This window comes from Melanotaenia boesemani, chromosome 8 (genome assembly GCF_017639745.1).
Source record: "Melanotaenia boesemani isolate fMelBoe1 chromosome 8, fMelBoe1.pri, whole genome shotgun sequence".
Classification (NCBI taxonomy): Eukaryota; Metazoa; Chordata; class Actinopteri; order Atheriniformes; family Melanotaeniidae; genus Melanotaenia; species Melanotaenia boesemani.
The window spans coordinates 37029487-37053478 of record NC_055689.1 but is presented as its reverse complement, the minus strand read 5'-3'; the positions used below and the strand labels follow the sequence as shown (position 1 = coordinate 37053478).

The window sequence follows — 23992 nt, the reverse complement described above, 5'->3', positions numbered from 1 at the left end:
TAATTATTTGCTTTTCGTTTTCTATTTTCTTTATTTTTTTAGTAATTTATTCATTTTCTCCTTCTGTTTTTCTTCTTCTTGTCTTTGTGAAAGCCAGAAAACTGCAGAAAGTCCAGAAGCCCTGGTGTCTGATGGTCATGTGACCCTCCAGGAAACAGGTGAAGATGAGAGGAGAAACATGTCCTCCGGATCAGACCTCAGCTGTCCAGACATCTTCAGAGATCCCATCGTCTTCAAGGCAGCTGGACGGAAAAGCAGAACCGGGAACTCTGGAACGATGACCTGAAGAGATGCTGTGAGAACTTCCTACAGGACAGAGACCAGAAAGCTTCAGAAGGTCTCCGAGGTCTGAGGAACTCCAGCTCCACTGTCTGGACCATCTGACAGCACAGGAAGGAAGTTCAGGAAACTCTGGAACCACTGCAGAGGAAACTGGAGCTCCAGAAGGAAGTTCAGAAGTTTGACATGAAGGTCTGGGTCCGACTCACAGAGGCAGGTTGAGGAGCAGTTCATCGGTTTCCACCGGAGGATGAGGAGGCCAGAATGTCTGCACCGAGGGAGGAAGAGGAGCAGAAGAGTGGGATGATGGAGGAGAAGATGGAAGCATTGTCAGATGCAGTCACAACCACAGAAGAGCTGAGAGCTGCAGTGCTGCCCCCTGCTGGAGGATCCACAGACCACCGAGTTAACCCTGAGCTGAGGCAACCTGGGTTTTCTGTCAAGGAAGAGGTAAATTAAACCCTGAGTCTGTTACCATGGTAACTGACTTTGTCAACACTAGAAGAAAGCCTGAGTTTCCACCTGTCTCCCCCACCTGGAGCAGCTGTCAGATCTGGGTTGTCATAGCAACACGATTCCAATGAAATTAAAAGCAGAATTAATGAACAATGATCTACGTAGGAAGGATTTTCAGACCTCTAATAGATGATCTATCACTTCCTGAACAATATGTCATCAGATGGTACCGTTTTACAGTCACTCACATAGCCACCATCACCATGGCGATGAGTTTCAGCATCCGGTTTGTCTGCATGCCCTCTGGTACGTTCCTTTAGAACATGCTGGAAAGACCATGGTGAGGAAAAATCCCTCACATCTGACGTCGGAATTCCATAAATGATCCCGATCTACTGGCAGCCATGCCGAGTCTCCTCACCAACCTGCTCACCATCCTCTTCCTCTTCTTGTGATAAAAGACATCAGTCTGGTTCAGGAAATCATGAACTACCATATGTGGTAAAATCTGAGTATTTTGTACTTCTAACAGCAGGAATTTGAATTTCTACTGTTGGAGAATCAGATACAGGATGTTATCCTTAATTATGGGGGATAATATATATATATATATATATATATGTATATATATATATATATATATGTATATACACACACACATATATATATATATATATATATATATATATAGTAAGTTTATTTCAAACACATACAAAACCAAATGTACAGCCATGAAAATTCCAAATACAAAAAGAAAAATGAAACAAAGATCATGCTGGTTTATACTGGGATTAAAAGCTGCTACAGACTGGTTTATAGTGGGATTAAAAGCTGTTACAGACTTGTTTATACTGGGATTAAAAGCTGTTACAGACTGGTTTATACTGGGATTAAAAGCTGCTACAGACTGGTTTATAGTGGGATTAAAAGCTGTTACAGACTGGTTTATACTGGGATTAAAAGCTGTTACAGACTGGTTTATACTGGGATTAAAAGCTGTTACAGACTGGTTTATACTGGGATTAAAAGCTGTTACAGACTGGTTTATACTGGGATTAAAAGCTGTTACAGACTGGTTTATACTGGGATTAAAAGCTGTTACAGACTGGTTTATACTGGGATTAAAAGCTGTTACAGACTGGTTTATACTGGGATTAAAAGCTGTTACAGACTGGTTTATACTGGGATTAAAAGCTGCTACAGACTGGTTTATACTGGGATTAAAAACTGCTACAGACTGGTTTATACTGGGATTAAAAGCTGCTACAGACTGGTTTATACTGGGATTAAAAGCTGTTACAGACTGGTTTATACTGGGATTAAAAGCTGTTACAGACTGGTTTAAACTGGGATTAAAAACTGCTACAGACTGGTTTATACTGGGATTAAAAGCTGTTACAGACTGGTTTATACTGGGATTAAAAGCTGCTACAGACTGGTTTATACTGGGATTAAAAGCTGCTACAGACTGGTTTATACTGGGATTAAAAGCTGCTACAGACTGGTTTATACTGGGATTAAAAGCTGCTACAGACTGGTTTAAACTGGGATTAAAAGCTGTTACAGACTGGTTTATACTGGGATTAAAAGCTGCTACAGACTGGTTTATACTGGGATTAAAAGCTGCTACAGACTGGTTTAAACTGGGATTAAAAGCTGTTACACACTGGTTTATACTGGGATTAAAAGCTGCTACAGACTGGTTTGTACTGGGATTAAAAGCTGCTACAGACTGGTTTAAACTGGGATTAAAAGCTGCTACACACTGGTTTATACTGGGATTAAAAGCTGCTACAGACTGGTTTGTACTGGGATTAAAAGCTGCTACAGACTGGTTTATACTGGGATTAAAAGCTACTACAGACTGGTTTATACTGGGATTAAAAGCTGCTACAGACTGGTTTATACTGGGATTAAAAGCTGCTACAGACTGGTTTATACTAGGATTAAAAGCTGCTACAGACTGGTTTATACTGGGATTAAAAGCTGTTACAGACTGGTTTATACTGGGATTAAAAGCTGCTACAGACTGGTTTGTACTGGGATTAAAAGCTGCTACAGACTGGTTTATACTGGGATTAAAAGCTACTACAGACTGGTTTATACTGGGATTAAAAGCTGCTACAGACTGGTTTGTACTGGGATTAAAAGCTGCTACAGACTGGTTTATACTGGGATTAAAAGCTGTTACAGACTGGTTTAAACTGGGATTAAAAGCTGTTACAGACTGGTTTATACTGGGATTAAAAGCTGCTACAGACTGGTTTATACTGGGATTAAAAGCTGTTACAGACTGGTTTATACTGGGATTAAAAGCTGCTACAGACTGGTTTATACTGGGATTAAAAGCCGCTACAGACTGGTTTATACTGGGATTAAAAGCCGCTACAGACTGGTTTATACTGGGATTAAAAGCCGCTACACACTGGTTTATACTGGGATTAAAAGCTCCTACGGACTGGTTTATACTGGGATTAAAAGCTGCTACGGACTGGTTTATACTGGGATTAAAAGCTGCTACAGACTGGTTTATACTGGGATTAAAAGCTGCTACAGACTGGTTTATACTGGGATTAAAAGCTGCTACAGACTGGTTTATACTGGGATTAAAAGCTGCTACAGACTGGTTTATACTGGGATTAAAAGCCGCTACAGACTGGTTTATACTGGGATTAAAAGCTGTTACAGACTGGTTTATACTGGGATTAAAAGCTCCTACGGACTGGTTTATACTGGGATTAAAAGCTGCTACAGACTGGTTTATACTGGGATTAAAAGCTGCTACAGACTGGTTTATACTGGGATTAAAAGCTGCTAGACTGGTTTATACTGGGATTAAAAGCTGTTACAGACTGGTTTATACAGGCAGAAGGTGAAGGTACCAGTAGTATCAGTGGTCATCGGAGCTCTGGGGGCCGTGTCCCCCACACTGGAGAAGACTCTCCAGATACCTGGGGAACTATCAGACATCTCCATCCAGAAGAGAGCAGTCCTAGGAACAGCTAAGATACTGGAGGACCCTCAAGCTCTCAGGACTCTATACTACATATATGTTTCTTGCTTTAATCAATAATTCCATACATATTAATTAAAATCAGTTTTATTAAAATAAGTTCATTACAAAAAGAGTAAATATTTGTTGAAACTGAGTTTTCAGACAGAACTTCCCAGAAAAGCTGCAGCTTGTTAAACATCGTCTCAGATTCAGTATGTACAGCACAGATCAGCTGATCGCTCGCTGGTCACATGACCACAGTTTGGATCAAAACCACCAGTCTGGTTCTAAATATCCACACAGCTCCGTCTAGACTGAACCGGTTTCAGTCCCAGAAACAACCTGTCATCACTGTGAGGCGGCTCAGTCTACTTCCTGACACCGGTCCTCAGGTGGGGCAGTATCTACAGCTCAGTTTACTTCCTGACACCGGTCCTCAGGTGGGGCAGTATCTATGGCTCAGTCTACTTCCTGACACCGGAGCTCAGGTGGGGCAGTATCTACAGCTCAGTTTACTTCCTGACACCGGTCCTCAGGTGGGGCAGTATCTATGGCTCAGTCTACTTCCTGACACCGGAGCTCAGGTGGGGCAGTATCTACAGCTCAGTTTACTTCCTGACACCGGTCCTCAGGTGGGGCAGTATCTATGGCTCAGTCTACTTCCTGACACCGGAGCTCAGGTGGGGCAGTATCTACGGGTCAGTCTACTTCCTGACACCGGAGCTCAGGTGGGGCAGTATCTACGGCTCAGTCTACTTCCTGACACCGGCCCTCAGGTGGGGCAGTATCTACCGGTCAGTCTACTTCCTGACACCGGTCCTCAGGTGGGGCAGTATCTGCGGCTCAGTCTACTTCCTGACACCGGTCCTCAGGTGGGGCAGTATCTACGGCCCAGTCTACTTCCTGACACCGGTCCTCAGGTGGGTTCAGTCCAACCACAGAAGAGGAGCCACAGTGAGTGATGGACATCAGACAGTACAGAAATAGTTTTGTGACTTCTTGTCGTGCAGCTCGTATTTGGTGGTTCATATGACTTTCTGGACTTTCAGTTTTTATTCTACATTATGTAAAGGCCCATCCAGAATTTCCTGCTTCCCCTGAACGTCCCATCCACCTCGTTCCCTAAAAGCAGGAAAACATTTTGTTTCCTCTGATCCATCCTGTCTCCTTTCCTCTGATCCATCCTGACTCCTTTCCTCTGATCCATCCTGACTCCTTTCCTCTGATCCATCCTGTCTCCTTTCCTCTGATCCATCCTGACTCCTTTCCTCTGATCCATCCTGACTCCTTTCCTCTGATCCATCCTGACTCCTTTCCTCTGATCCATCCTGACTCCTTTCCTTTGATCCATCCTGTCTCCTTTCCTCTGATCCATCCTGTCTCCTTTCCTCTGATCCATCCTGACTCCTTTCCTCTGATCCATCCTGACTCCTTTCCTTTGATCCATCCTGTCTCCTTTCCTCTGATCCATCCTGTCTACTTTCCCTTATCTTAGCTAGGTAATTATTTAATGAACACAGTTACTATAAACAGGACTAGTGTAGATAATATAAGGAACTTGTGTTAATCAGATTATAACTGCACTATGATGAACTGGACTGTGTCTGTAAAAGTAACTTCAGATGACTTTGTTGTGAATTGGAGCTGTATAAATAAAGCTGGATTGAACTGATGATGAAGATTACGAGGAAGGTTTCTGCAGATAGTCCAACCGTTGGTTTTGTTGTCAGACTCTGGTTGAAAATGCTGGCTTCTGGTCACACGGCTCGCAGTCTGTAGCGGAACCGGACGTCTGTGGACGGCAGCAGGATTCCCAGCCCGGCCCGGCCAGGGTCCAGCGCCGGTCGGTTCTGCCCGTCCTCCAGCTGCAGGTCGAAGTAGAGCAGCAGCAGACACACGAACTGTTTGATCTCGTTGATGGCAAAGTACCGGCCGGGACACATGGAGGACCCGGACCCGAACGGCATCAGGTAGTACCGGAGCTTCTGTCCATCCTTGTAGAACTCCGTCTTCTCTCTGCCGTCCTGCACGAAGCGGTCAAAGCGGAACTCCTGAGGAAACAGGAAGAGGACTCATTTACAGGTGACACCAACCCAAAGGTGGATTTTCTGACCCACTTGACGTGTTTGACGCAGTTTTCCTGAAATCAGCTGATGTATCAGATTTACAGCTCTATTGAAGTTCTGGTTTTTGTACAACAAAGTTGCCCACAGACGATCCAGAACCCCCTGAAAACACCTGAATGAACCCAGGAAAAGCCCAGGCTCTATTAAACACGAGAACTGGTGGGTACCTGTGGCTCCTCATAGATCTCGGGGTCCAGGTGCATACTCTGAGGGTACAGGGCGATGATGTCTCCATTCCTGACGGCCATGGAGCGCTTGGCTTCCAGCTGCAGGGTGAAGTCCTCCTGGGCCACTCGGATGTTGGTGGAGGCGGAGGACAGGCGGAGGCTCTCATTGATGGCGCTCTCTGTGGAGGAAGGAGGTCCGTTATCAGACATGTCCACATCTCAAGAAGATCTGAGAGCATCAACGTACCCAGAAAGATGAGCTGATCCAGCTGCGCTCTGCTGAGCATCACATCTCTGTCGCTGCTGAAATCCACACCGCTGCCTTGTAGGACCTCCAGGATCTCCTGACGGACCACCTGCCGAGCATCAGGGTGGCTCACCAGGAAATACACGGCCCAGAAGGTGGCAGGAAGGGTGTTCCCCACCGAGGCCCACAGAATGGCGAAATGATGAGCTGGGAATCCAGAGGAAATCTGGGAGTCAGAACTCAAACACTGGTCCACCCCTTCACAACAATCCTGATCCAGAGTCTCAGTCCTGGTACCGGACCAGTTCTAGTCCACTCTTGGGACAGGACAAGCTTCAGCCCAGTCCTGGTACCGGACTAGTTCTAGTCCACTCTTGGGACAGGACAAGCGTCAGCCCAGTCCTGGTACCGGACCAGTTCTAGTCCACTCTTGGGACAGGACAAGCGTCAGCCCAGTCCTGGTAGAGGACCAGTTCTAGTCCACTCTTGGGACAGGACAAGCTTCAGCCCAGTCCTGGTACCGGACCAGTTCTAGTCCACTCTTGGGACAGGACAAGTTTCAGCCCAGTCCTGGTACCGGACCAGTTCTAGTCCACTCTTGGGACAGGACAAGCTTCAGCCCAGTCCTGGTACCGGACCAGTTCTAGTCCACTCTTGGGACAGGACAAGCTTCAGCCCAGTCCTGGTAGAGGACCAGTTCTAGCCCACTCTGGGGACAGGACAAGCTTCAGCCCAGTCCTGGTAGAGGACCAGTTCTAGTCCACTCTTGGGACAGGACAAGCTTCAGCCTAGTCCTGGTACCGGACCAGTTCTAGTCCACTCTTGGGACAGGACAAGTTTCAGCCCAGTCCTGGTACCGGACCAGTTCTAGTCCACTCTTGGGACAGGACAAGCTTCAGCCCAGTCCTGGTACCGGACCAGTTCTAGTCCACTCTTGGGACAGGACAAGCTTCAGCCCAGTCCTGGTAGAGGACCAGTTCTAGTCCACTCTTGGACAGGACAAGTGTCAGCCCAGTCCTGGTACCGGACCAGTTCTAGTCCACTCTTGGGACAGGACAAGCTTCTGCCCAGTCCTGGTAGAGGACCAGTTCTAGTCCACTCTTGGGACAGGACAAGTTTCAGCCCAGTCCTGGTACCGGACCAGTTCTAGTCCACTCTTGGGACAGGACAAGTTTCAGCCCAGTCCTGGTAGAGGACCAGTTCTAGTCCACTCTTGGGACAGGACAAGTTTCAGCCCAGTCCTGGTACCGGACCAGTTCTAGTCCACTCTTGGGACAGGACAAGTTTCAGCCCAGTCCTGGTACCGGACCAGTTCTAGTCCACTCTTGGGACAGGACAAGCTTCAGCCCAGTCCTGGTACCGGACCAGTTCTAGTCCACTCTTGGGACAGGACAAGCGTCAGCCCAGTCCTGGTAGAGGACCAGTTCTAGTCCACTCTTGGGACAGGACAAGCTTCAGCCCAGTCCTGGTAGAGGACCAGTTCTAGTCCACTCTTGGGACAGGACAAGCTTCAGCCCAGTCCTGGTAGAGGACCAGTTCTAGCCCACTCTTGGGACAGGACAAGTTTCAGCCCAGTCCTGGTACCGGACCAGTTCTAGCCCACTCTTGGGACAGGACAAGTGTCAGCCCAGTCCTGGTACCGGACCAGTTCTAGTCCACTCTTGGGACAGGACAAGTTTCAGCCCAGTCCTGGTACCGGACCAGTTCTAGTCCACTCTTGGGACAGGACAAGTGTCAGCCCAGTCCTGGTACCGGACCAGTTCTAGTCCACTCTTGGGACAGGACAAGTTTCAGCCCAGTCCTGGTACCGGACCAGTTCTAGCCCACTCTTGGGACAGGACAAGTGTCAGCCCAGTCCTGGTACCGGACCAGTTCTAGTCCACTCTTGGGACAGGACAAGTGTCAGCCCAGTCCTGGTACCGGACCAGTTCTAGTCCACTCTTGGGACAGGACAAGTGTCAGCCCAGTCCTGGTAGAGGACCAGTTCTAGCCCACTCTTGGGACAGGACAAGTTTCAGCCCAGTCCTGGTACCGGACCAGTTCTAGTCCACTCTTGGGACAGGACAAGTTTCAGCCCAGTCCTGGTACCGGACCAGTTCTAGTCCACTCTTGGGACAGGACAAGTGTCAGCCCAGTCCTGGTACCGGACCAGTTCTAGTCCACTCTTGGGACAGGACAAGTTTCAGCCCAGTCCTGGTACCGGACCAGTTCTAGCCCACTCTTGGGACAGGACAAGTGTCAGCCCAGTCCTGGTACCGGACCAGTTCTAGTCCACTCTTGGGACAGGACAAGTTTCAGCCCAGTCCTGGTACCGGACCAGTTCTAGCCCACTCTTGGGACAGGACAAGCTTCAGCCCAGTCCTGGTACTGGTCAGAACCGACAAAAAGGCAACCAACATCCAAAGAAGATCTTTGGAAAGTCCTTCAAGAACTCTGGAACTGTTCGTGATGAGCATGTTAAGGATCTGGTGGGAACTAATTTAGATGTTAGTAAGTCCTCACATGTCCAAAGACCGTCAGGAAAAGAATTACTGAAAGACATTAACTATAAGACACAACCGGAGCAAACTGGTGTAAAAAATAAACTGACTGTAAAAATAAACAGTTTTGATGAAATTCCACTGTGAGGCGCGTCGGAGGCTCGGCCGAGATGTGGAGGAGATGCCGACTCCTCCAGACATCTGTCCTGTGTCCCAGCGGGACACATCAAACCGTAAAATGTCCAAAAACGTTTTCTAAACACATCTCTGCTGGAAAAACATGACAAGATTCCTCATTACACTCATCCAGAAACCACATCAGGGTGGTGGTGAGGCTTGTTGGAGCTTTGTGGGACCAGCGGAGCCACAATCACATCTTTAGGATTTACCTGGTTTTAGACCCCACAGGGAAGAGATCCATAAACATAAAGACAGCATGGGTGGTGCAAATGAGGAAAGTTTGAACATTAATGACACAAAACTAAAGAAAAATGTTAGAAAGTTTTACAAGATCTGGTCAAAATGAACAGAGTATGTAAAACCTGTAAGATCCCATTTAATCTGAATTACCTCCACGATGGCGGAAGGACCTATCGAACTCTATCAGAGCCAGAGCGTCCACCTAAAACCTCATCTCTGCAGAGAACACCTCCTCTCCTAACACCCAGATCTTTAAATCCAGTCCTGGGAGTTCTGGATGTTTCCTGCTCACATCACCTGGATCAAAGGATCGGCTCATTAACTGGCTTGTGGAGAACTGGAGGACCAGCTGTTGAGGAGACCAGCCTGATATGAATCAGGTGTGTTGGAGCAGGGATCATCTAAGAACTCTAGGACAGATCTGGACCAACCAGATCGGACAAACCGAGTAAAGAGCTGGTCTCCACCTGCTTTGTCTGTGTCGCTCAGCGCCACGTGCTGCTCGAACAGCTCCAACCGTCTCCTGATGAACTGGGAAGTGTTGGACCAGCACGCCATCCGCTGGGGCAGGAAATAGCTGATGAGCTTCTGGCGGATGGCCTTGGTCTGTCCCAGCAGCCAGATGGGGATCTGAGCGATGAGGAGCGGAAACATGTTGTCAAACTTGACAAAGTCGCGTCTCAGCACCTCCATCTCGCTGTGGCGGCTGCTGGTCGCTGGTTTGCCATAGATGGTGAGGAAGGTGGCCTCGAACATGACCGAGGAGCAGAATTCATACAGGCTGCCGCTCCTCCAGCCGTCGTCGCGCCCACAGTGATCCTCCCGGAAGACCAGCATCAGGTTCCCCATCATGCTCTCTGTCAGGGGCGTGAGGCTGTCGCCCTGCAGGAGCTGGAAGGAGCGCTTGATCTGCTCCCATAGGCCAGGGAACGTGGTGCTGAGGACGGGCGGGTAGCCGAAGGTCAGGGGAACCACCTTATGGGTGAACTTGTGGAAGTCCAGCTGCCGGCCATGTTTGATGATGCTTGGATACAGTAACGGGTCCATGATGAAGGTCGTGTATTTACCTGCAGGGCAGAAACAGGACAAACATGTCAATAAAAACAGCTGAGCTGGAATCTACACTTTGCTCACACGTTTCCAACCATCAGCTCCATGAAAACCGACTTCATCCTCCCAGTTTGGGAACTTCATCTGTAAACTTCTGCTGAGCTCCTTGCAGAACAGAGTCCATTCTGGTGCAGGTCCCTGAACGCACCTTTAACCCAAACGGTGGCGGCAGACATCTTGGTCTTTGACATCAGCCTGATGGTTACTATAGCAACAAGTCACTCATTCAGAACAGAGCAGAAATCCACTGCTGTTGTTTGACTACACCAGAGGAAGGCTGCAGGTCCAGATGGGATCTGGCCCAGGATCCTGAAGACCTGCACCACCCAGCTGCCCCTATCTTGCTGCACTTATTCAGTCTGAGCTAGAGTCAGGAGAGAGTTCCAGTTCTCTGGAAGACGTCCTGCTTGGTTCATTTCCCCAAGAAGTCCAGACCATCCAACCTCGACCACCATCGAGAGGCCCTCACATGGCAGGAGATGAAGGTGCTTGAAGTGAAATAAGAAGCTCTTTTTGTTCTTACGATGTAAATGTGACTCCAGAGGAGTCGGTGCCTCACCAGCCATGAACCCACCGCACGTCACTGATCTCCATCAGCTTTCTTTGTTCAGCTGCTGAGAAAATGAAGCTCTCGGTTTGCTCTCTTTTCCTGCTGCTCCTCTTTTCCACCGTCCACTCGCTCCTCAGGACCTCCCACATAGCCAGGCCATGTAAGCCTCGCTTGGATTAGCTTCAAGTACATGCAGCTGGAATGTGTTAGTGGAACAGCTTGATCCTTAATTCAGAGCTGATGTAAGTTCAAGCGAAGCTTTCCTGATACAGCCTGGCTTTCTGTAGCTACGCTGGTGGAACACCTCCTGGTTCTCTGTTTTCTGTTATTGTTTACGTCCTGGTTGTCTGCTTTCTGTTATTGTTTACTTCCTGGTTGTCTGCTTTCTGTTATTGTTTACTTCCTGGTTGTCTGCTTTCTGTTATTGTTTACATCCTGGTTGTCTACTTTCTGTTATTGTTTACGTCCTGGTTGTCTGCTTTCTGTTATTGTTAACTTCCTGGTTGTCTGCTTTCTGTTATTGTTTACGTCCTGGTTGTCTGCTTTCTGTTATTGTTTACTTCCTGGTTCTCTGCTTTCTGCTATTGTTTACGTCCTGGTTGTCTGCTTTCTGCTATTGTTTACGTCCTGGTTGTCTGCTTTCTGCTATTGTTTACGTCCTGGTTGTCTGCTTTCTGCTATTGTTTACGTCCTGGTTGTCTGCTTTCTGTTATCGTTTACGTCCTGGTTGTCTGCTTTCTGTTATCGTTTACTTCCTGGTTGTCTGTTTTCTGTTATCGTTTACGTCCTGGTTGTCTGCTTTCTGCTATTGTTTACGTCCTGGTTGTCTGCTTTCTGCTATTGTTTACGTCCTGGTTGTCTGCTTTCTGCTATTGTTTACGTCCTGGTTGTCTGCTTTCTGCTATTGTTTACGTCCTGGTTGTCTGCTTTCTGTTATCGTTTACTTCCTGGTTGTCTGCTTTCTGTTATCGTTTACATCCTGGTTGTCTGCTTTCTGTTATCGTTTACTTCCTGGTTGTCTGTTTTCTGTTATTGTTTACTTCCTGGTTGTCTGCTTTCTGTTATTGTTTACGTCCTGGTTGTCTGCTTTCTGTTATTGTTTACTTCCAGAGGGGTATTGCACGAAACCAGAATAAAGAAATCCAGGATAATTAAGCAAGCCCAGCTTGACCTAGCTTGCGCGGCCTATCCTGGCTTAATTGGTTGCACGTTTGCTGAGCCAGGATGAGAAGGTGCGGCTAGGTTAAGCCAGGTGAAGATAGTTGGGATAAGTGCGTGTGCACGGCATACTGAAGCAGACCTTGCGATCGCTCACAGAATCACTGATGGGGAAATGGATAAAAGTCGCACGTCCTACGTCACGGCCGCTGAACAACAGCTCCTGACGGAGTTCTCTGACGAAGTTAAGGATATTTTAAGGAAAAAAGGCAATACCAATGCCATAAGTAAAGAACGCGAGAGAGCCTGGCAGACAATAGCCGACCGGCTCAATGCGTAAGTAGTCAAAAACTGTACAATTAATAAACAGTGCTCCACTGGAACTGTCATAATTAGGCTACAATTAAAGGATTACTTTTCAAATCCACTAACTGTTGTATACTTTAAGAGTGACAAGCAGGTGCATGTTACTCAGGAAATGTAGAGTATGATTAGGTGCAAACAATTATCCACAATGTGCCATTTAATCTATTTTCCTCATGTAACGTTTTTATCTATTTTATCTTTCTGTCCTTCATAAAGGACAAACCTGTCTGGCCATAAAAGGACCTGCAGCAAGAAAAAAATAAATATAAGAACTTTTTGCAGGCTGGTAAGTGACTCCAAAGTAGATAACCGTGAACAAATGAGGTGAATAGATGAGGTGTCTGCTGACATGTTCAATGTCTGTATGATTGTAGCAGTTAAAAAAAGGCCTATAGAACTGGCACAGGGGGCGGCCCACCAAGCCAGGATGTGACTCCAGCAGAGGAACTGGCACTCCATTTAAATAAAGGGAGGCCAGTGATGGAGGGGATCCAGGGAGGGACAATAACTGACTCTGTCCCAGCCACAGAAACTGTCCGCTTCATACAAGGTACACAAAGTACTGCAATTCTACTGCACATGGAACACAATCAAATATAATATAGTGTCTGACTTTGGATAACCTTGCAGTGTCTGGGAACACATTTACACTTTTGGAGCCACCAGAAGATGATCCGGTTAGTACAGTGTCTCGAAATCACAGGCTTGGTATGTTCTGTGAAATCTTAATCCGAGTCCTCTCGCTGCATGTATACGGCAGGGGGAAGGTACATCTGCAGCTGCAGAATGCACATCTGCAGATGAGGAGACTGTGTCAGTGGAGTCCAGAAGGCTTGAGGCATGTCAGTTTTATGGGATTGGCCTGCTTATTTATTCCATGAAGGATATGAAGTCAGTGATGTGGTGCTAATAGAAAATGTGTAGCAGGACCCGGATGCTGCACAGTCTCCTAATCGGCCTGGTAACATTGTGAGTATTGGCTAAAGTAAATCTACGTTATGCACAAATCCTGCTGTGCTAACTGACATTTCCTTTACAGACTTCACAAACTGTCAGAACGCTTTATTCAGGGCACCTGGAGAGAGAGAGAGAGCTGGCAGATGTTAAAAGCTGACTCAAAAAGAGCAAGCTCCAAGAAATGGAGCTGGATCTAGAGATTAAACGCCGGACACTCAGAAAACTGGACCTGGAAATCCAGTAACCGAAAATCTGTATCTCTCAATGACATAGTCATCTCCAAAGGCCAGGGGATGTGAGCTGTCCCTGAAGACTCGTTCACGTCTGAATGCTCTTCTGAGGATGCGGACTTCCTCGTCCAGCACATCCTCCGAAAAAGGGCAAGCCATTATGAAGAGGGAACAGGTGAAGGGGAGGTGGACCTGAATATTCTACATTGCCCTCGTCACGGATTTCTTTGAATACACCTTTGTAACCTCATCCGCTGTGTTTTGTAATCTCAATTAATGCAATAAAACACATATTTATAAAACCTCTGACAGCAATTTGACGAGCAGTCTTCATTAGCATAGCAATATAACACTTGGCCTGATGAAATCATGCACTTATGACCAAGTTGATATTGTGTGATGAAATCGTGATCCTGTATTTAAATAAAATGACTGGAAAAAAAAAAAATTATATGCACTGCACTAGCACTAAACGACAGCACCTGGGTCTAACTGGACTCAAAAGCGGTCTGACTAACACTTAATTATGACGTCCCATCTTGTTTGAATTCATGCTTGTGTTGTTCTTACTCTCAAATGTAAGTCGCTTTGGATAAAAGCGTCTGCTAAATGACTGTAGAATAGAATAGAATAATAATACTACAACTCGAATCCATATAAAAAGGCTGCTGCGATTACGAACAGATTTGGATTAAATGTACAGTGACTGTATATGTAATATTTTAATACTGGATGATTAAAATGACGCGCCATACTTAGGAAGACCATGGACATGCTGTAAAACACATTAATTCCTCATAGAATTGACGTTGGACATGCAGGTGACTCGCTAGGATTAATCTTAGCCTGAGCAGTTAGCCTGGTCTGGAGCAGGCTAACTGCAGCGGATAAATCACCACAGTAAATTGGCCGGGTTTAGTTTGAGCTGCTTTCATGCAACTGACTTAGGACTAAATTCAGCCAGGATAACCAACATATCCCGGCTTAATCCCTTATCTTGGTTTCGTGCAATACCCCTCTGGTTGTCTGCTTTCTGTTATTGTTTACGTCCTGGTTGTCTGCTTTCTGTTATTGTTTAAGTCCTGGTTGTCTGGTTTCTGTTACTGTTTACATCCTGGTTGTCTGCTTTCTGTTATTGTTTACTTCCTGGTTGTCTGGTTTCTGTTACTGTTTACATCCTGGTTATCTGCTTTCTGTTATTGTTTACTTCCTGGTTCTCTGTTTTCTGTTATTGTTTACTTCCTGGTTGTCTGTTTTCTGTTATTGTTTACTTCCTGAGGGGTACGCGCGACTTTTATCCATTTCCCCATCGGTGATTCTGTGAGCGATCGCGAGGTCTGCTTCAGTATGCCGTGCACATGCACTTATCCCAACTATCTTCACCTGGCTTAACCTAGCCGCACCTTCTCATCCTGGCTCAGCAAACGTGCAACCAATTAAGCCAGGATAGGCCGCGCAAGCTAGTCAAGCTGGGCTTGCTTAATTATCCTGGATTTCTTTATTCTGGTTTCGTGCAATACCCCTCTGGTTGTCTGCTTTCTGTTATTGTTTACTTCCTGGTTGTCTGTTTTCTGTTATTGTTTACTTCCTGGTTGTCTGCTTTCTGTTATCGTTTACGTCCTGGTTGTCTGCTTTCTGTTATTGTTTACTTCCTGGTTGTCTGTTTTCTGTTATTGTTTACTTCCTGGTTGTCTGCTTTCTGTTATCGTTTACGTCCTGGTTGTCTGCTTTCTGTTATTGTTTACTTCCTGGTTCTCTGTTTTCTGTTATTGTTTACTTCCTGGTTGTCTGTTTTCTGTTATTGTTTACTTCCTGGTTCTCTGTTTTCTGTTATTGTTTACTTCCTGGTTGTCTGCTTTCTGTTATTGTTTACTTCCTGGTTGTCTGTTTTCTGTTATTGTTTACTTCCTGGTTGTCTGCTTTCTGTTATTGTTTACTTCCTGGTTGTCTGCTTTCTCTTATTGTTTACTTCCTGGTTGTCTGTTTTCTGTTATTGTTTACTTCCTGGTTCTCTGTTTTCTGTTATTGTTTACTTTCTGATTGTCTGCTTTCTGTTATTGTTTACTTCCTGGTCCTCTGTTTTCTGTTATTGTTTACTTCCTGCTTGTCTGTTTTCTGTTATTGTTTACTTCCTGGTTGTCTGCTTTCTGTTATTGTTTACTTCCTGGTTGTCTGCTTTCTCTTATTGTTTACTTCCTGGTTGTCTGTTTTCTGTTATTGTTTACTTCCTGGTTCTCTGTTTTCTGTTATTGTTTACTTCCTGATTGTCTGCTTTCTGTTATTGTTTACTTCCTGGTCCTCTGTTTTCTGTTATTGTTTACTTCCTGCTTGTCTGTTTTCTGTTATTGTTTACTTCCTGGTCCTCTGTTTTCTGTTATTGTTTACTTCCTGCTTGTCTGTTTTCTGTTATTGTTTACTTCCTGCTTGTCTGTTTTCTGTTATTGTTTACTTCCTGGTCCTCTGTTTTCTGTTATTGTTTACTTCCTGCTTGTCTGTTTTCTGTTATTGTTTACCTACCGTGAGGCTCTGATGGGGAAACTGAACATCTGGCTTTTCTTACTGAACTTTGTTGAATGAAACCACCTGACGACCGTTTCAGAACCAACCTGCTAACAGGACCGTAAACACGTCTCCCATCTTCCTTCTTTGTTGTTCGAGGAAGCCATGGGCATCTTTATGGAACTCCAGAGCTTTCCCAATGAAAGGAATCCAGCCCTTTATTAAAGGAGGCTCGCCAGGTCTTCTGCAGGACAAAACAGGAGGTTTACACATTATTTAACCTTCATCAGTTTCCTCTCCACCAAATAAAACAGAACTTTGTTCACGCAGAGAGAGAAGAATTAGTAGCTGCAACAATGGAGATAGGAAAAAACATCACTTCATCCAACAGCGAAAGGAAGGGAGGTGCCTGTACCATGAGTAGCGACAGAAAAAATGAGTAAAATAAATACAATCTCCTTTAATTTGTTGTATGAATAAAATCTGATCTATGGGTTCAGAAAAAAAGGAAGCTTTTCCACTGACCCCTCCTCCCAGTTATTACAACAGACAACGTCCATTTTTGGTCACAACTTTATTCCCTGCTGCCAACAGAACATTCCACACATCTATTAATACACTTCATTTTTGGAGGAATGCAGCCCAAATACCAGTTTCATAACAGCTGGGACGCTATGAAATCAATGTAAATCAAACAGGATGATTTCCAAACGTGTGAGAGACTCTGCCTCTCTGAAATGCTCCTTTTACACATATGGACAAAACTGTTGGTTCCCTTCGGTTAATGAAAGAAAAACTCACAAAGGCCACCGAAATAACTTGAATCTGAATAAAGTAATAATCAATAAAAATTCTATGAAAGTCAGACGTTGCTTTTCAACCATGTTTCAACAGAATTATTTAAAAAATAAACTCATGAAACAGGCCTGGACATAAACGATGGTTCCCTTAACTTAATATGTAGTTGAACAACCTTTTGAGGCAACCACTGGAATCCAACGATTCCTGTAACTGTTAATGAGACGTCTGCACCTCTCAGCAGGTGTTTTGATCCACTCCTCATAAGCAAACTGCTCCAGTTGTCTCAGGTTTGAAGGAGCCTTTTCCAGATGCCATGTTTCAGCTCCTTCCAAAGATGCTCAATAGGATTTAGGTCAGGGCTCATAGAAGCCGCTTTAGAATAGTCCATGTTTTCCTCTTAGCCATTCTTGGTGTTTTTAGCTGTGTTTTGGGTCATTGTCCTGTTGTAAGACCCATGACCTGCGACTGAGACCAAGCTTTCTGACACTGGCAGCACATTTCTCTCTAGAATCCTTTATAGTCTTGAGATTTCATTGTACCTGCACAGATTCAAGACACCCTGTACCAGATGCAGCAAAGCAGCCCAGAACATAACAGAACCTCCTCCATGTTCCACAGTAGGAACGGTGTTCTTTTCTTCATATGCTTCATTTCTCCATCTGGAAACATAGAGCTGAAGGTAAAAAGTTCCATCTTTGTCTCATCTGTCCATAGGACATTCTCCCAGAAGCTTTGTGGCTTGTCAGCATGTAGTTTGTCTTTTTTATGGTTTGTTTTTAACAATGGTTCCTCCTTGGTCGTCTCCCATTAAGTCCACTTTGGCTCAAACAAGGACGGATGGTGCGATCTGATACTGATGTTCCTTCAGCTTGAAGTTCACCTTTAATCTCTTTAAAAGTTTTTCTGGGCTCTTTTGTTACCGTTCGTATTATCCGTCTCTTTGGTTTGTCATCAGTTTTCCTCCTGCGGCCACGTCCAGGGAGGTTGGCTACAGTCCCATGGATCTTACATTTCTGAATAATATGAGCAGCTGTAGCCACAGGAACATCAAGCTGCTTGGAGATGGTCTTATAGCCTTTACCTTTAACATGCTGGTCTATAATTTTCTTTCTAATCTCCCGAGACAACTCTTTCCTTTGCTTCCTCTGGTCCATATTGAGTGTGGTACACACCATGTCACCAAACAGCACAGTGACCACCTGTAGCTTATATATAGACCCACTGACTGGTTACAAGCTTGTAGACACCTGTGATGCTAATTAGTGGACACACCTTGGATTAACACGTCCCTTTGGTCACATTATTTTCAGTTTTTTCTAGGGGGACCATCATGTTTGTCCAGGCCTGTTTCATGAGTTTATTTTTTAAATAATTCTGTAGAAACATGGTTGAAAAGCAACGTCTGACTTTCATTGGTTAAATTAAATAGAATTTTTATTTATTATTACTTTATTCAGATTCAAGTTATTTCTGTGGCCTTTGTGAGTTTTTCTTTCATTAACTGAACTTTGTCCACGTCTGTGTATCCAGTCATGTTACCGACCTGCTGCCAGGTAACCTGATTAGTAATAAAATGCTCCTCCAGGTGTTTCTGCTTTGTACCTGGTAGGTTTCCAGACGTGCTGCTGCATCAGATTAACTATCGGCTCATATTTCCATCACGTTGAAGCGTCTTGTTTCCTCGGAGGAGGAGGAGGAGGAGGTGTGTTTATCTGCTACTGGGGGTAAAACATGACCTGATGAGATCTGGAAATCGTTGAATTCTGTTTTTATTTACATTTTAAACAGCATCCCGACTTCTTTACAGTTTTATTTACTTTTCTGAAACTTTGGACTGAAGATCTGCTTCTGTTTTTATGTGTGTGTGTTTGTACTCGACACACCCTCCACTGTTAATCATTCACTGCTGCTCTCTGGAGTTCAGGTTCCACAGCAGACTCAAACAACTCCCCCCTCCACCTCCTCCTCCTCCTCCTCCACCTCCTCCTCCTCCTCCTCCTGCTGGTGTCCACCTCGGGCTTGTTTACATTAGTTTTTATCTCTGCAGCACAAAGTTTGTCCTCATTGTTCTGGAGGCTGAAGTTCAGAACTGGCCCAGAAACCCTGACGAGCCTGTAACCATGACAACATGCAGGCCTACAGGCAGCGTCATGTTTTTAATAAGTGCGTCACCGGGAGGACGACAGCATGAAGACAAGACGTTTTATCTGCTGGCTGGAAAGATTTCTGATTCTTCTCTGCTTTTATCAGACTAACTGAGTCCAAGCAGAACCAGATCCTCCAGAGTCCTGATCCCTGGACCACAGCCGGAATCCATGATGCGACACCTCCGTCTTCCGACGTTCCAGGAGGACGGACCCGCCGCAGCGTTCCACTTCAACCTGGACTCTCCAGAACCAGAACCTGGAGAGTCCAGGTTCTGGTTCCAGAGTTACTACTGGCAGAGACCTGCTGATGGGTGTGTGTCAGACCTGCAGGAGGACTCATTTAATCCGGTGTGGTTTTGGTCTGGGTCTCTGATCAGCAAACCCCCCCCCCAAGGAATGTGGAATCTTCCTGAGGACGCCCTGACCTACTTCTCCCTGAACAACAGGAAGCGGCTCAGAGACTCAGACCTCAGCTGGAACCCGGATCTCTGACCCGTCTGGTTCTGGTTCTAACAGCTACCCCAACCACCAGAACAGCTGCTTACAGATTCAGTAGAGACTGGAAACCAGAACTCACAGCAGTCCTGATCCCCGACCAGTTCCAGTCCCGGTACCGGACCAGTTCCAGAGGAACTTAACTCTGACCTCTGAATGCTGCAGCTTCTGATGATCCAGAGTTTTGAGGACGACGCAGCAAAGAACCGGTTTGAACCGGTTCAGGCTCTTCGTTTCATCTGACCCGAGACCCGAGAAAGCAGCGTTCCCAGCACAGGATCGGTTCTTTCCTCGGCCCGGTTCAGGTTCCAAACGGTTTCTAGAGCAAATCGCAGCTGGTTCCAATCTGAGGTCTGAGGCCCCTCAGGGGGCCACACACTCCTTCCTGCTCCTCAAGTTTGTTTAATATAAGACAAACAAACAAACAAGCAAACAAACAAACAAACAAACAAACAAACAAGCAAGCAAACAAACAAGCAAACAAACAAGCAAACAAACAAACAAGCAAACAAACAAACAAGCAAACAGGCAAACAAGCAAACAAGCAAACAAACAAGCAAACAAACAAACAAACAAGCAAACAAGCAAACAAGCAAACAAACAAGCAAACAAACAAGCAAACAAGCAAACAAACAAGCAAGCAAGCAAACAAGCAAACAAGCAAGCAAACAAACAAGCAAACAAACAAGCAAGCAAACAAGCAAACAAGCAAGCAAACAAACAAACAAGCAAACAAGCAAACAAACAAGCAAACAAACAAACAAGCAAACAAGCAAACAAACAAGCAAACAAGCAAACAAACAAGCAAACAAGCAAACAAACAAACAAGCAAACAAGCAAACAAACAAGCAAACAAGCAAACAAACAAACAAGCAAACAAGCAAACAAGCAAGCAAACAAACAAACAAGCAAACAAACAAACAAGCAAGCAAACAGGCAAACAAGCAAACAAACAAGCAAACAAACAAGCAAACAAACAAACAAACAAGCAAACAAGCAAACAAAAAACAAACAAGCAAGCAAACAAGCAAACAAGCAAACAAACAAACAAACAAGCAAGCAAACAGGCAAACAAGCAAACAAACAAGCAAACAAACAAACAAGCAAACAAGCAAACAAAAAACAAACAAGCAAACAAGCAAGCAAACAAGCAAACAAGCAAACAAGCAAGCAAACAAACAAACAAGCAAACAAGCAAACAAACAAACAAACAAGCAAACAAGCAAGCAAACAAACAAGCAAACAAGCAAACAAACAAACAAACAAACAAGCAAACAAACAAGCAAACAAGCAAACAAGCAAGCAAACAAACAAACAAGCAAACAAACAAACAAACAAACAAGCAAACAAACAAGCAAACAAACAAACAAGCAAACAAACAAGCAAACAAGCAAACAAGCAAACAAACAAGCAAACAAACAAACAAACAAACAAGCAAACAAACAAGCAAACAAACAAACAAGCAAGCAAACAAACAAACAAGCAAACAAGCAAACAAACAAGCAAACAAACAAACAAGCAAACAAGCAAACAAACAAACAAACAAGCAAACAAACAAACAAGCAAACATCCACAACAACACAGTTAGTTCCACTCCAGGAAAATCAATCTGAATAACAGCCGATCCAGATCCACCCGATCCAGATCAGCCTCAGACCCGATCCAGATCTGTGTAGGACCAATAAGGACCAGAGGTCTACTGGTTCTGCTCCTGGATGACCCGATCAGAGGTGTTCAGAGAGACTCATCAACCATAATTCTCACAATAATAAAACTAATCAGAAAGATCGATGACAAACTTTAAATCAAACACACATCAGAACCGAACCTCGTGGGGGTTCTGCTGTTTGAAGGCAGAACAGAAACAGAACTTTAACCTGAGCTGCAGAACTTTTTCTGCGATTTTATCCAGTTAAACACGGAGAGAAGCGGACCGGGTCGGAGAGAAGCGGACCGGGTCGGAGAGAACCGGACCGGGTCGGAGAGAACCGGACCGGGAGGACTGACCTGTTCCTGCCGCGGAGGACGCAGAGCAGCAGGCAGAGGAGGCCGAGCAGCAGCAGCAGCAGCAGCAGCGGGGACATGGTCCGACATCAACGCCTCCAACAGAGGAACAAACGCGTCTACCAGCAGAACCAGCTGTTATAAACACGCACCCCACCCGCTTCCGGTCAGCGCCTTCAAATTAAAGGACCTGGTGAGGCGCTTCAATTCTTTTCAAAGTAGTAGGTTCCCTTAGAAGAGTCGGCTCGTATGGCTCCTAACCGGTTCTTTATTTTATCATCGCTGGGAACTGATACTACTGGGACATATTTGATTCAGGGTTTTAATAAAAGACTTACTCCTATCCTTTTTAAATAAAAACGAACAACTGAACACAGATCCTCAGCAAACAAATTAAATGAATCCTTTGTCTTTCTTCATTTCTTCACTTTTTCCTGACAAGCCTCCATTTGAACCCGACTCTGTGAACCTGGCCTGAACCACTACATCGTCGGTCCCCCTCCTTTACATAATGGTACAGTCCGAGTCGGCCTTACGTGTGATTGGCTCATGGGGTGAAACTGAAGACCCCCTCCTGCCTGCTGGGTTCCCAGAGCAGGAGATCTGGCTTAATACAAGAATGAGTTCTCAGACTCGGTTCACACTGCAGCTCAGTTCCCATGTTTTCTCCGTTCGTGACTCATGTCGGACGTTTTAATGACCGTCTGAACGGCACTAATCTGATTTTTAAATCCGACCCAGACCACTTTCCCTATGTGGTCCTGGACGGGATACGTACCTGATCTGTGTGGAAGCGACCTCTGTCTGAACCGTCACGCCACATTTCATCCAACTTTCACGTCGCAGAAGTAAAAAATTCTGCTGTTTCATGATGTTTACTGTTGTTGTCTTTTTCCTTTTTTACTGGAAATGAAAACGACTCAACGCCAGCGTCACTTCACACGTCTGAACGAAGTAAGGCACCGAGGGCGGGACGGGGGGTTAGCAGCGTGGATAATTACATCCGTAAGCTCTACGTCCTCTGAGCGTGTCACTTCAGGACTGCACCGTTCACGCTTCAGATGATGAAGGTCGCGGTGAAACGATGTGAACAACCACGCCAAAAAGGAAAAAAAGGGATTTGAGCATTAAGACCTGACCCGGGTCCTAACAGAACCATCAGACCAATTCTTGCTGAGACCAGAATATGACATTTAAAGGTGAAAGGAAGGAGACTGGGAGGCTGGAACGCCAGCGCATCTCAGACCCAGCTGAGTCTGGGTTTATTGTGAAGGGGCAGCGTTTGGACTTCCTGTCCCGTTTACTCTGCTTTCAGTGAGACCCAGCTCATGAGACAGAGCCCGAGCTCCAGTTTCTGGGCTGATCCCAACTGGTTGGCTTTCACCAAGCCACACTCAGCTGGAAACAGAACTTTTCAGAACCAGGTATACGATGAAAAACCCGGAATAAAACCTGAACCCGACCCAGTCTCATCCTGTCAGAGGACAGCCCTGTGCTCCACAAAGATTAATGATCTCCAGGAAGAAATCTGCAATGAAAGTGAAATAATAAAAGAATCCCAGCTGTGTCTGATGAGGACCTCAGAGGGAAGAGAAGCAGCCGTGGAGAAACGTCTGAAACAGGTCTTCTGTCAGAGAGCCTCAGCAAGAGGAAGAACGGTCATCGAGAAGCTGATTCCAGCAGATCAAAGTTCTCCTGGACGACAGAAAGTCCGACAGGAAAACAGCAAAGATTTCTGAACCACAACCTGAATCTGGTTGGTTGGAGGTCTCAGACACGCTTCCCAGAATGGTCACCTTTAACACGGAAGAAACGTCTACAACTCCATTTCCATGGAGTTTTTCCAGGTCTGGAGGTCAGACCCAGAACTCCACACAGATGTGGAAGCTGCCCACGCCATAGGCACTTATGCAGCCCCATCCCATCAGAGATGCAGCTTTTCACCTGTCCACTGATAACAAGCTGGATGCTCCCTCTCCTCTTTAGTCTGCAGGACACGCCGTCCATGCTTTCCACAAACTAGTTCACATCTTCATCCAGGTTTCCACTTTGCCTCAGACCATTTTAAATGAGCTTTAGTCCAGAGAAGACGGAAGAAGCTGGTTCTGGATCCTGTTCACATCTGGCTTCTTCTCTGCATGATGGAGCTGAACTGTGTTCACAGACAGTGGTTTCTGGAAGTCTTCCTGAGTCCATGCAGTGGTTTCCAGTAGAGAATCATGTCTGCTTTTAATGCAGAAGATCACCAGCATCCAGCCTTGTCCCCAGCATCCAGTAGGTCCCCAGCATACAGAGATTCCTCCTGATTCTCTTGATCTTCTCATGATATTCTACACTGTAGATGGAGGATCTTCAAAGTCTGAAATTGTTCCAGTTTCAGATCCAGTTTGTCTCAGATTGGTGAAGCTCTGTCCATCTTTCCATCTGAGAGACTCTGCCTCTCTGAAATGCTCCTTTTATACCAGTCATGTTACTGACCTGTTACCATGTAACCTGGTTAGTTGT

At 45.6% G+C, this 23992-nt stretch overlaps 1 protein-coding gene across 1 annotated transcript; it reads right to left on the bottom strand.

The window, feature by feature from the left end:
• Positions 1-4790: 4790 nt before the first annotated feature.
• LOC121644213 (cytochrome P450 7B1) lies at positions 4791-21834 on the bottom strand. Its single transcript, XM_041992016.1, has 6 exons — positions 21491-21834; positions 16148-16284; positions 9638-10237; positions 6271-6477; positions 6024-6202; positions 4791-5781 (listed from the first exon to the last, which is right to left on the bottom strand). The coding sequence occupies exons 1-6, from the start codon at positions 21565-21567 to the stop codon at positions 5488-5490; spliced, it is 1494 nt and encodes a 497-aa protein (XP_041847950.1). The 5' UTR covers positions 21568-21834; the 3' UTR covers positions 4791-5487.
• Positions 21835-23992: the final 2158 nt, after the last annotated feature.

What these genes read in the sequence shown, in the direction of transcription:
- LOC121644213 (XM_041992016.1), bottom strand. Translation starts at nt 21,567, where the DNA reads ATGTCCCCGCTGCTGCTGCTGCTGCTGCTGCTCGGCCTCCTCTGCCTG. An exon ending in GGATCAGCTCATCTTTCTGG is followed by an intron (nt 6,203 to 6,270) that starts GTACGTTGATGC and finishes CTTCCTCCACAG; the next exon opens with AGAGCGCCATCAATGAGAGC. An exon ending in AGATCTATGAGGAGCCACAG is followed by an intron (nt 5,782 to 6,023) that starts GTACCCACCAGT and finishes CTGTTTCCTCAG; the next exon opens with GAGTTCCGCTTTGACCGCTT.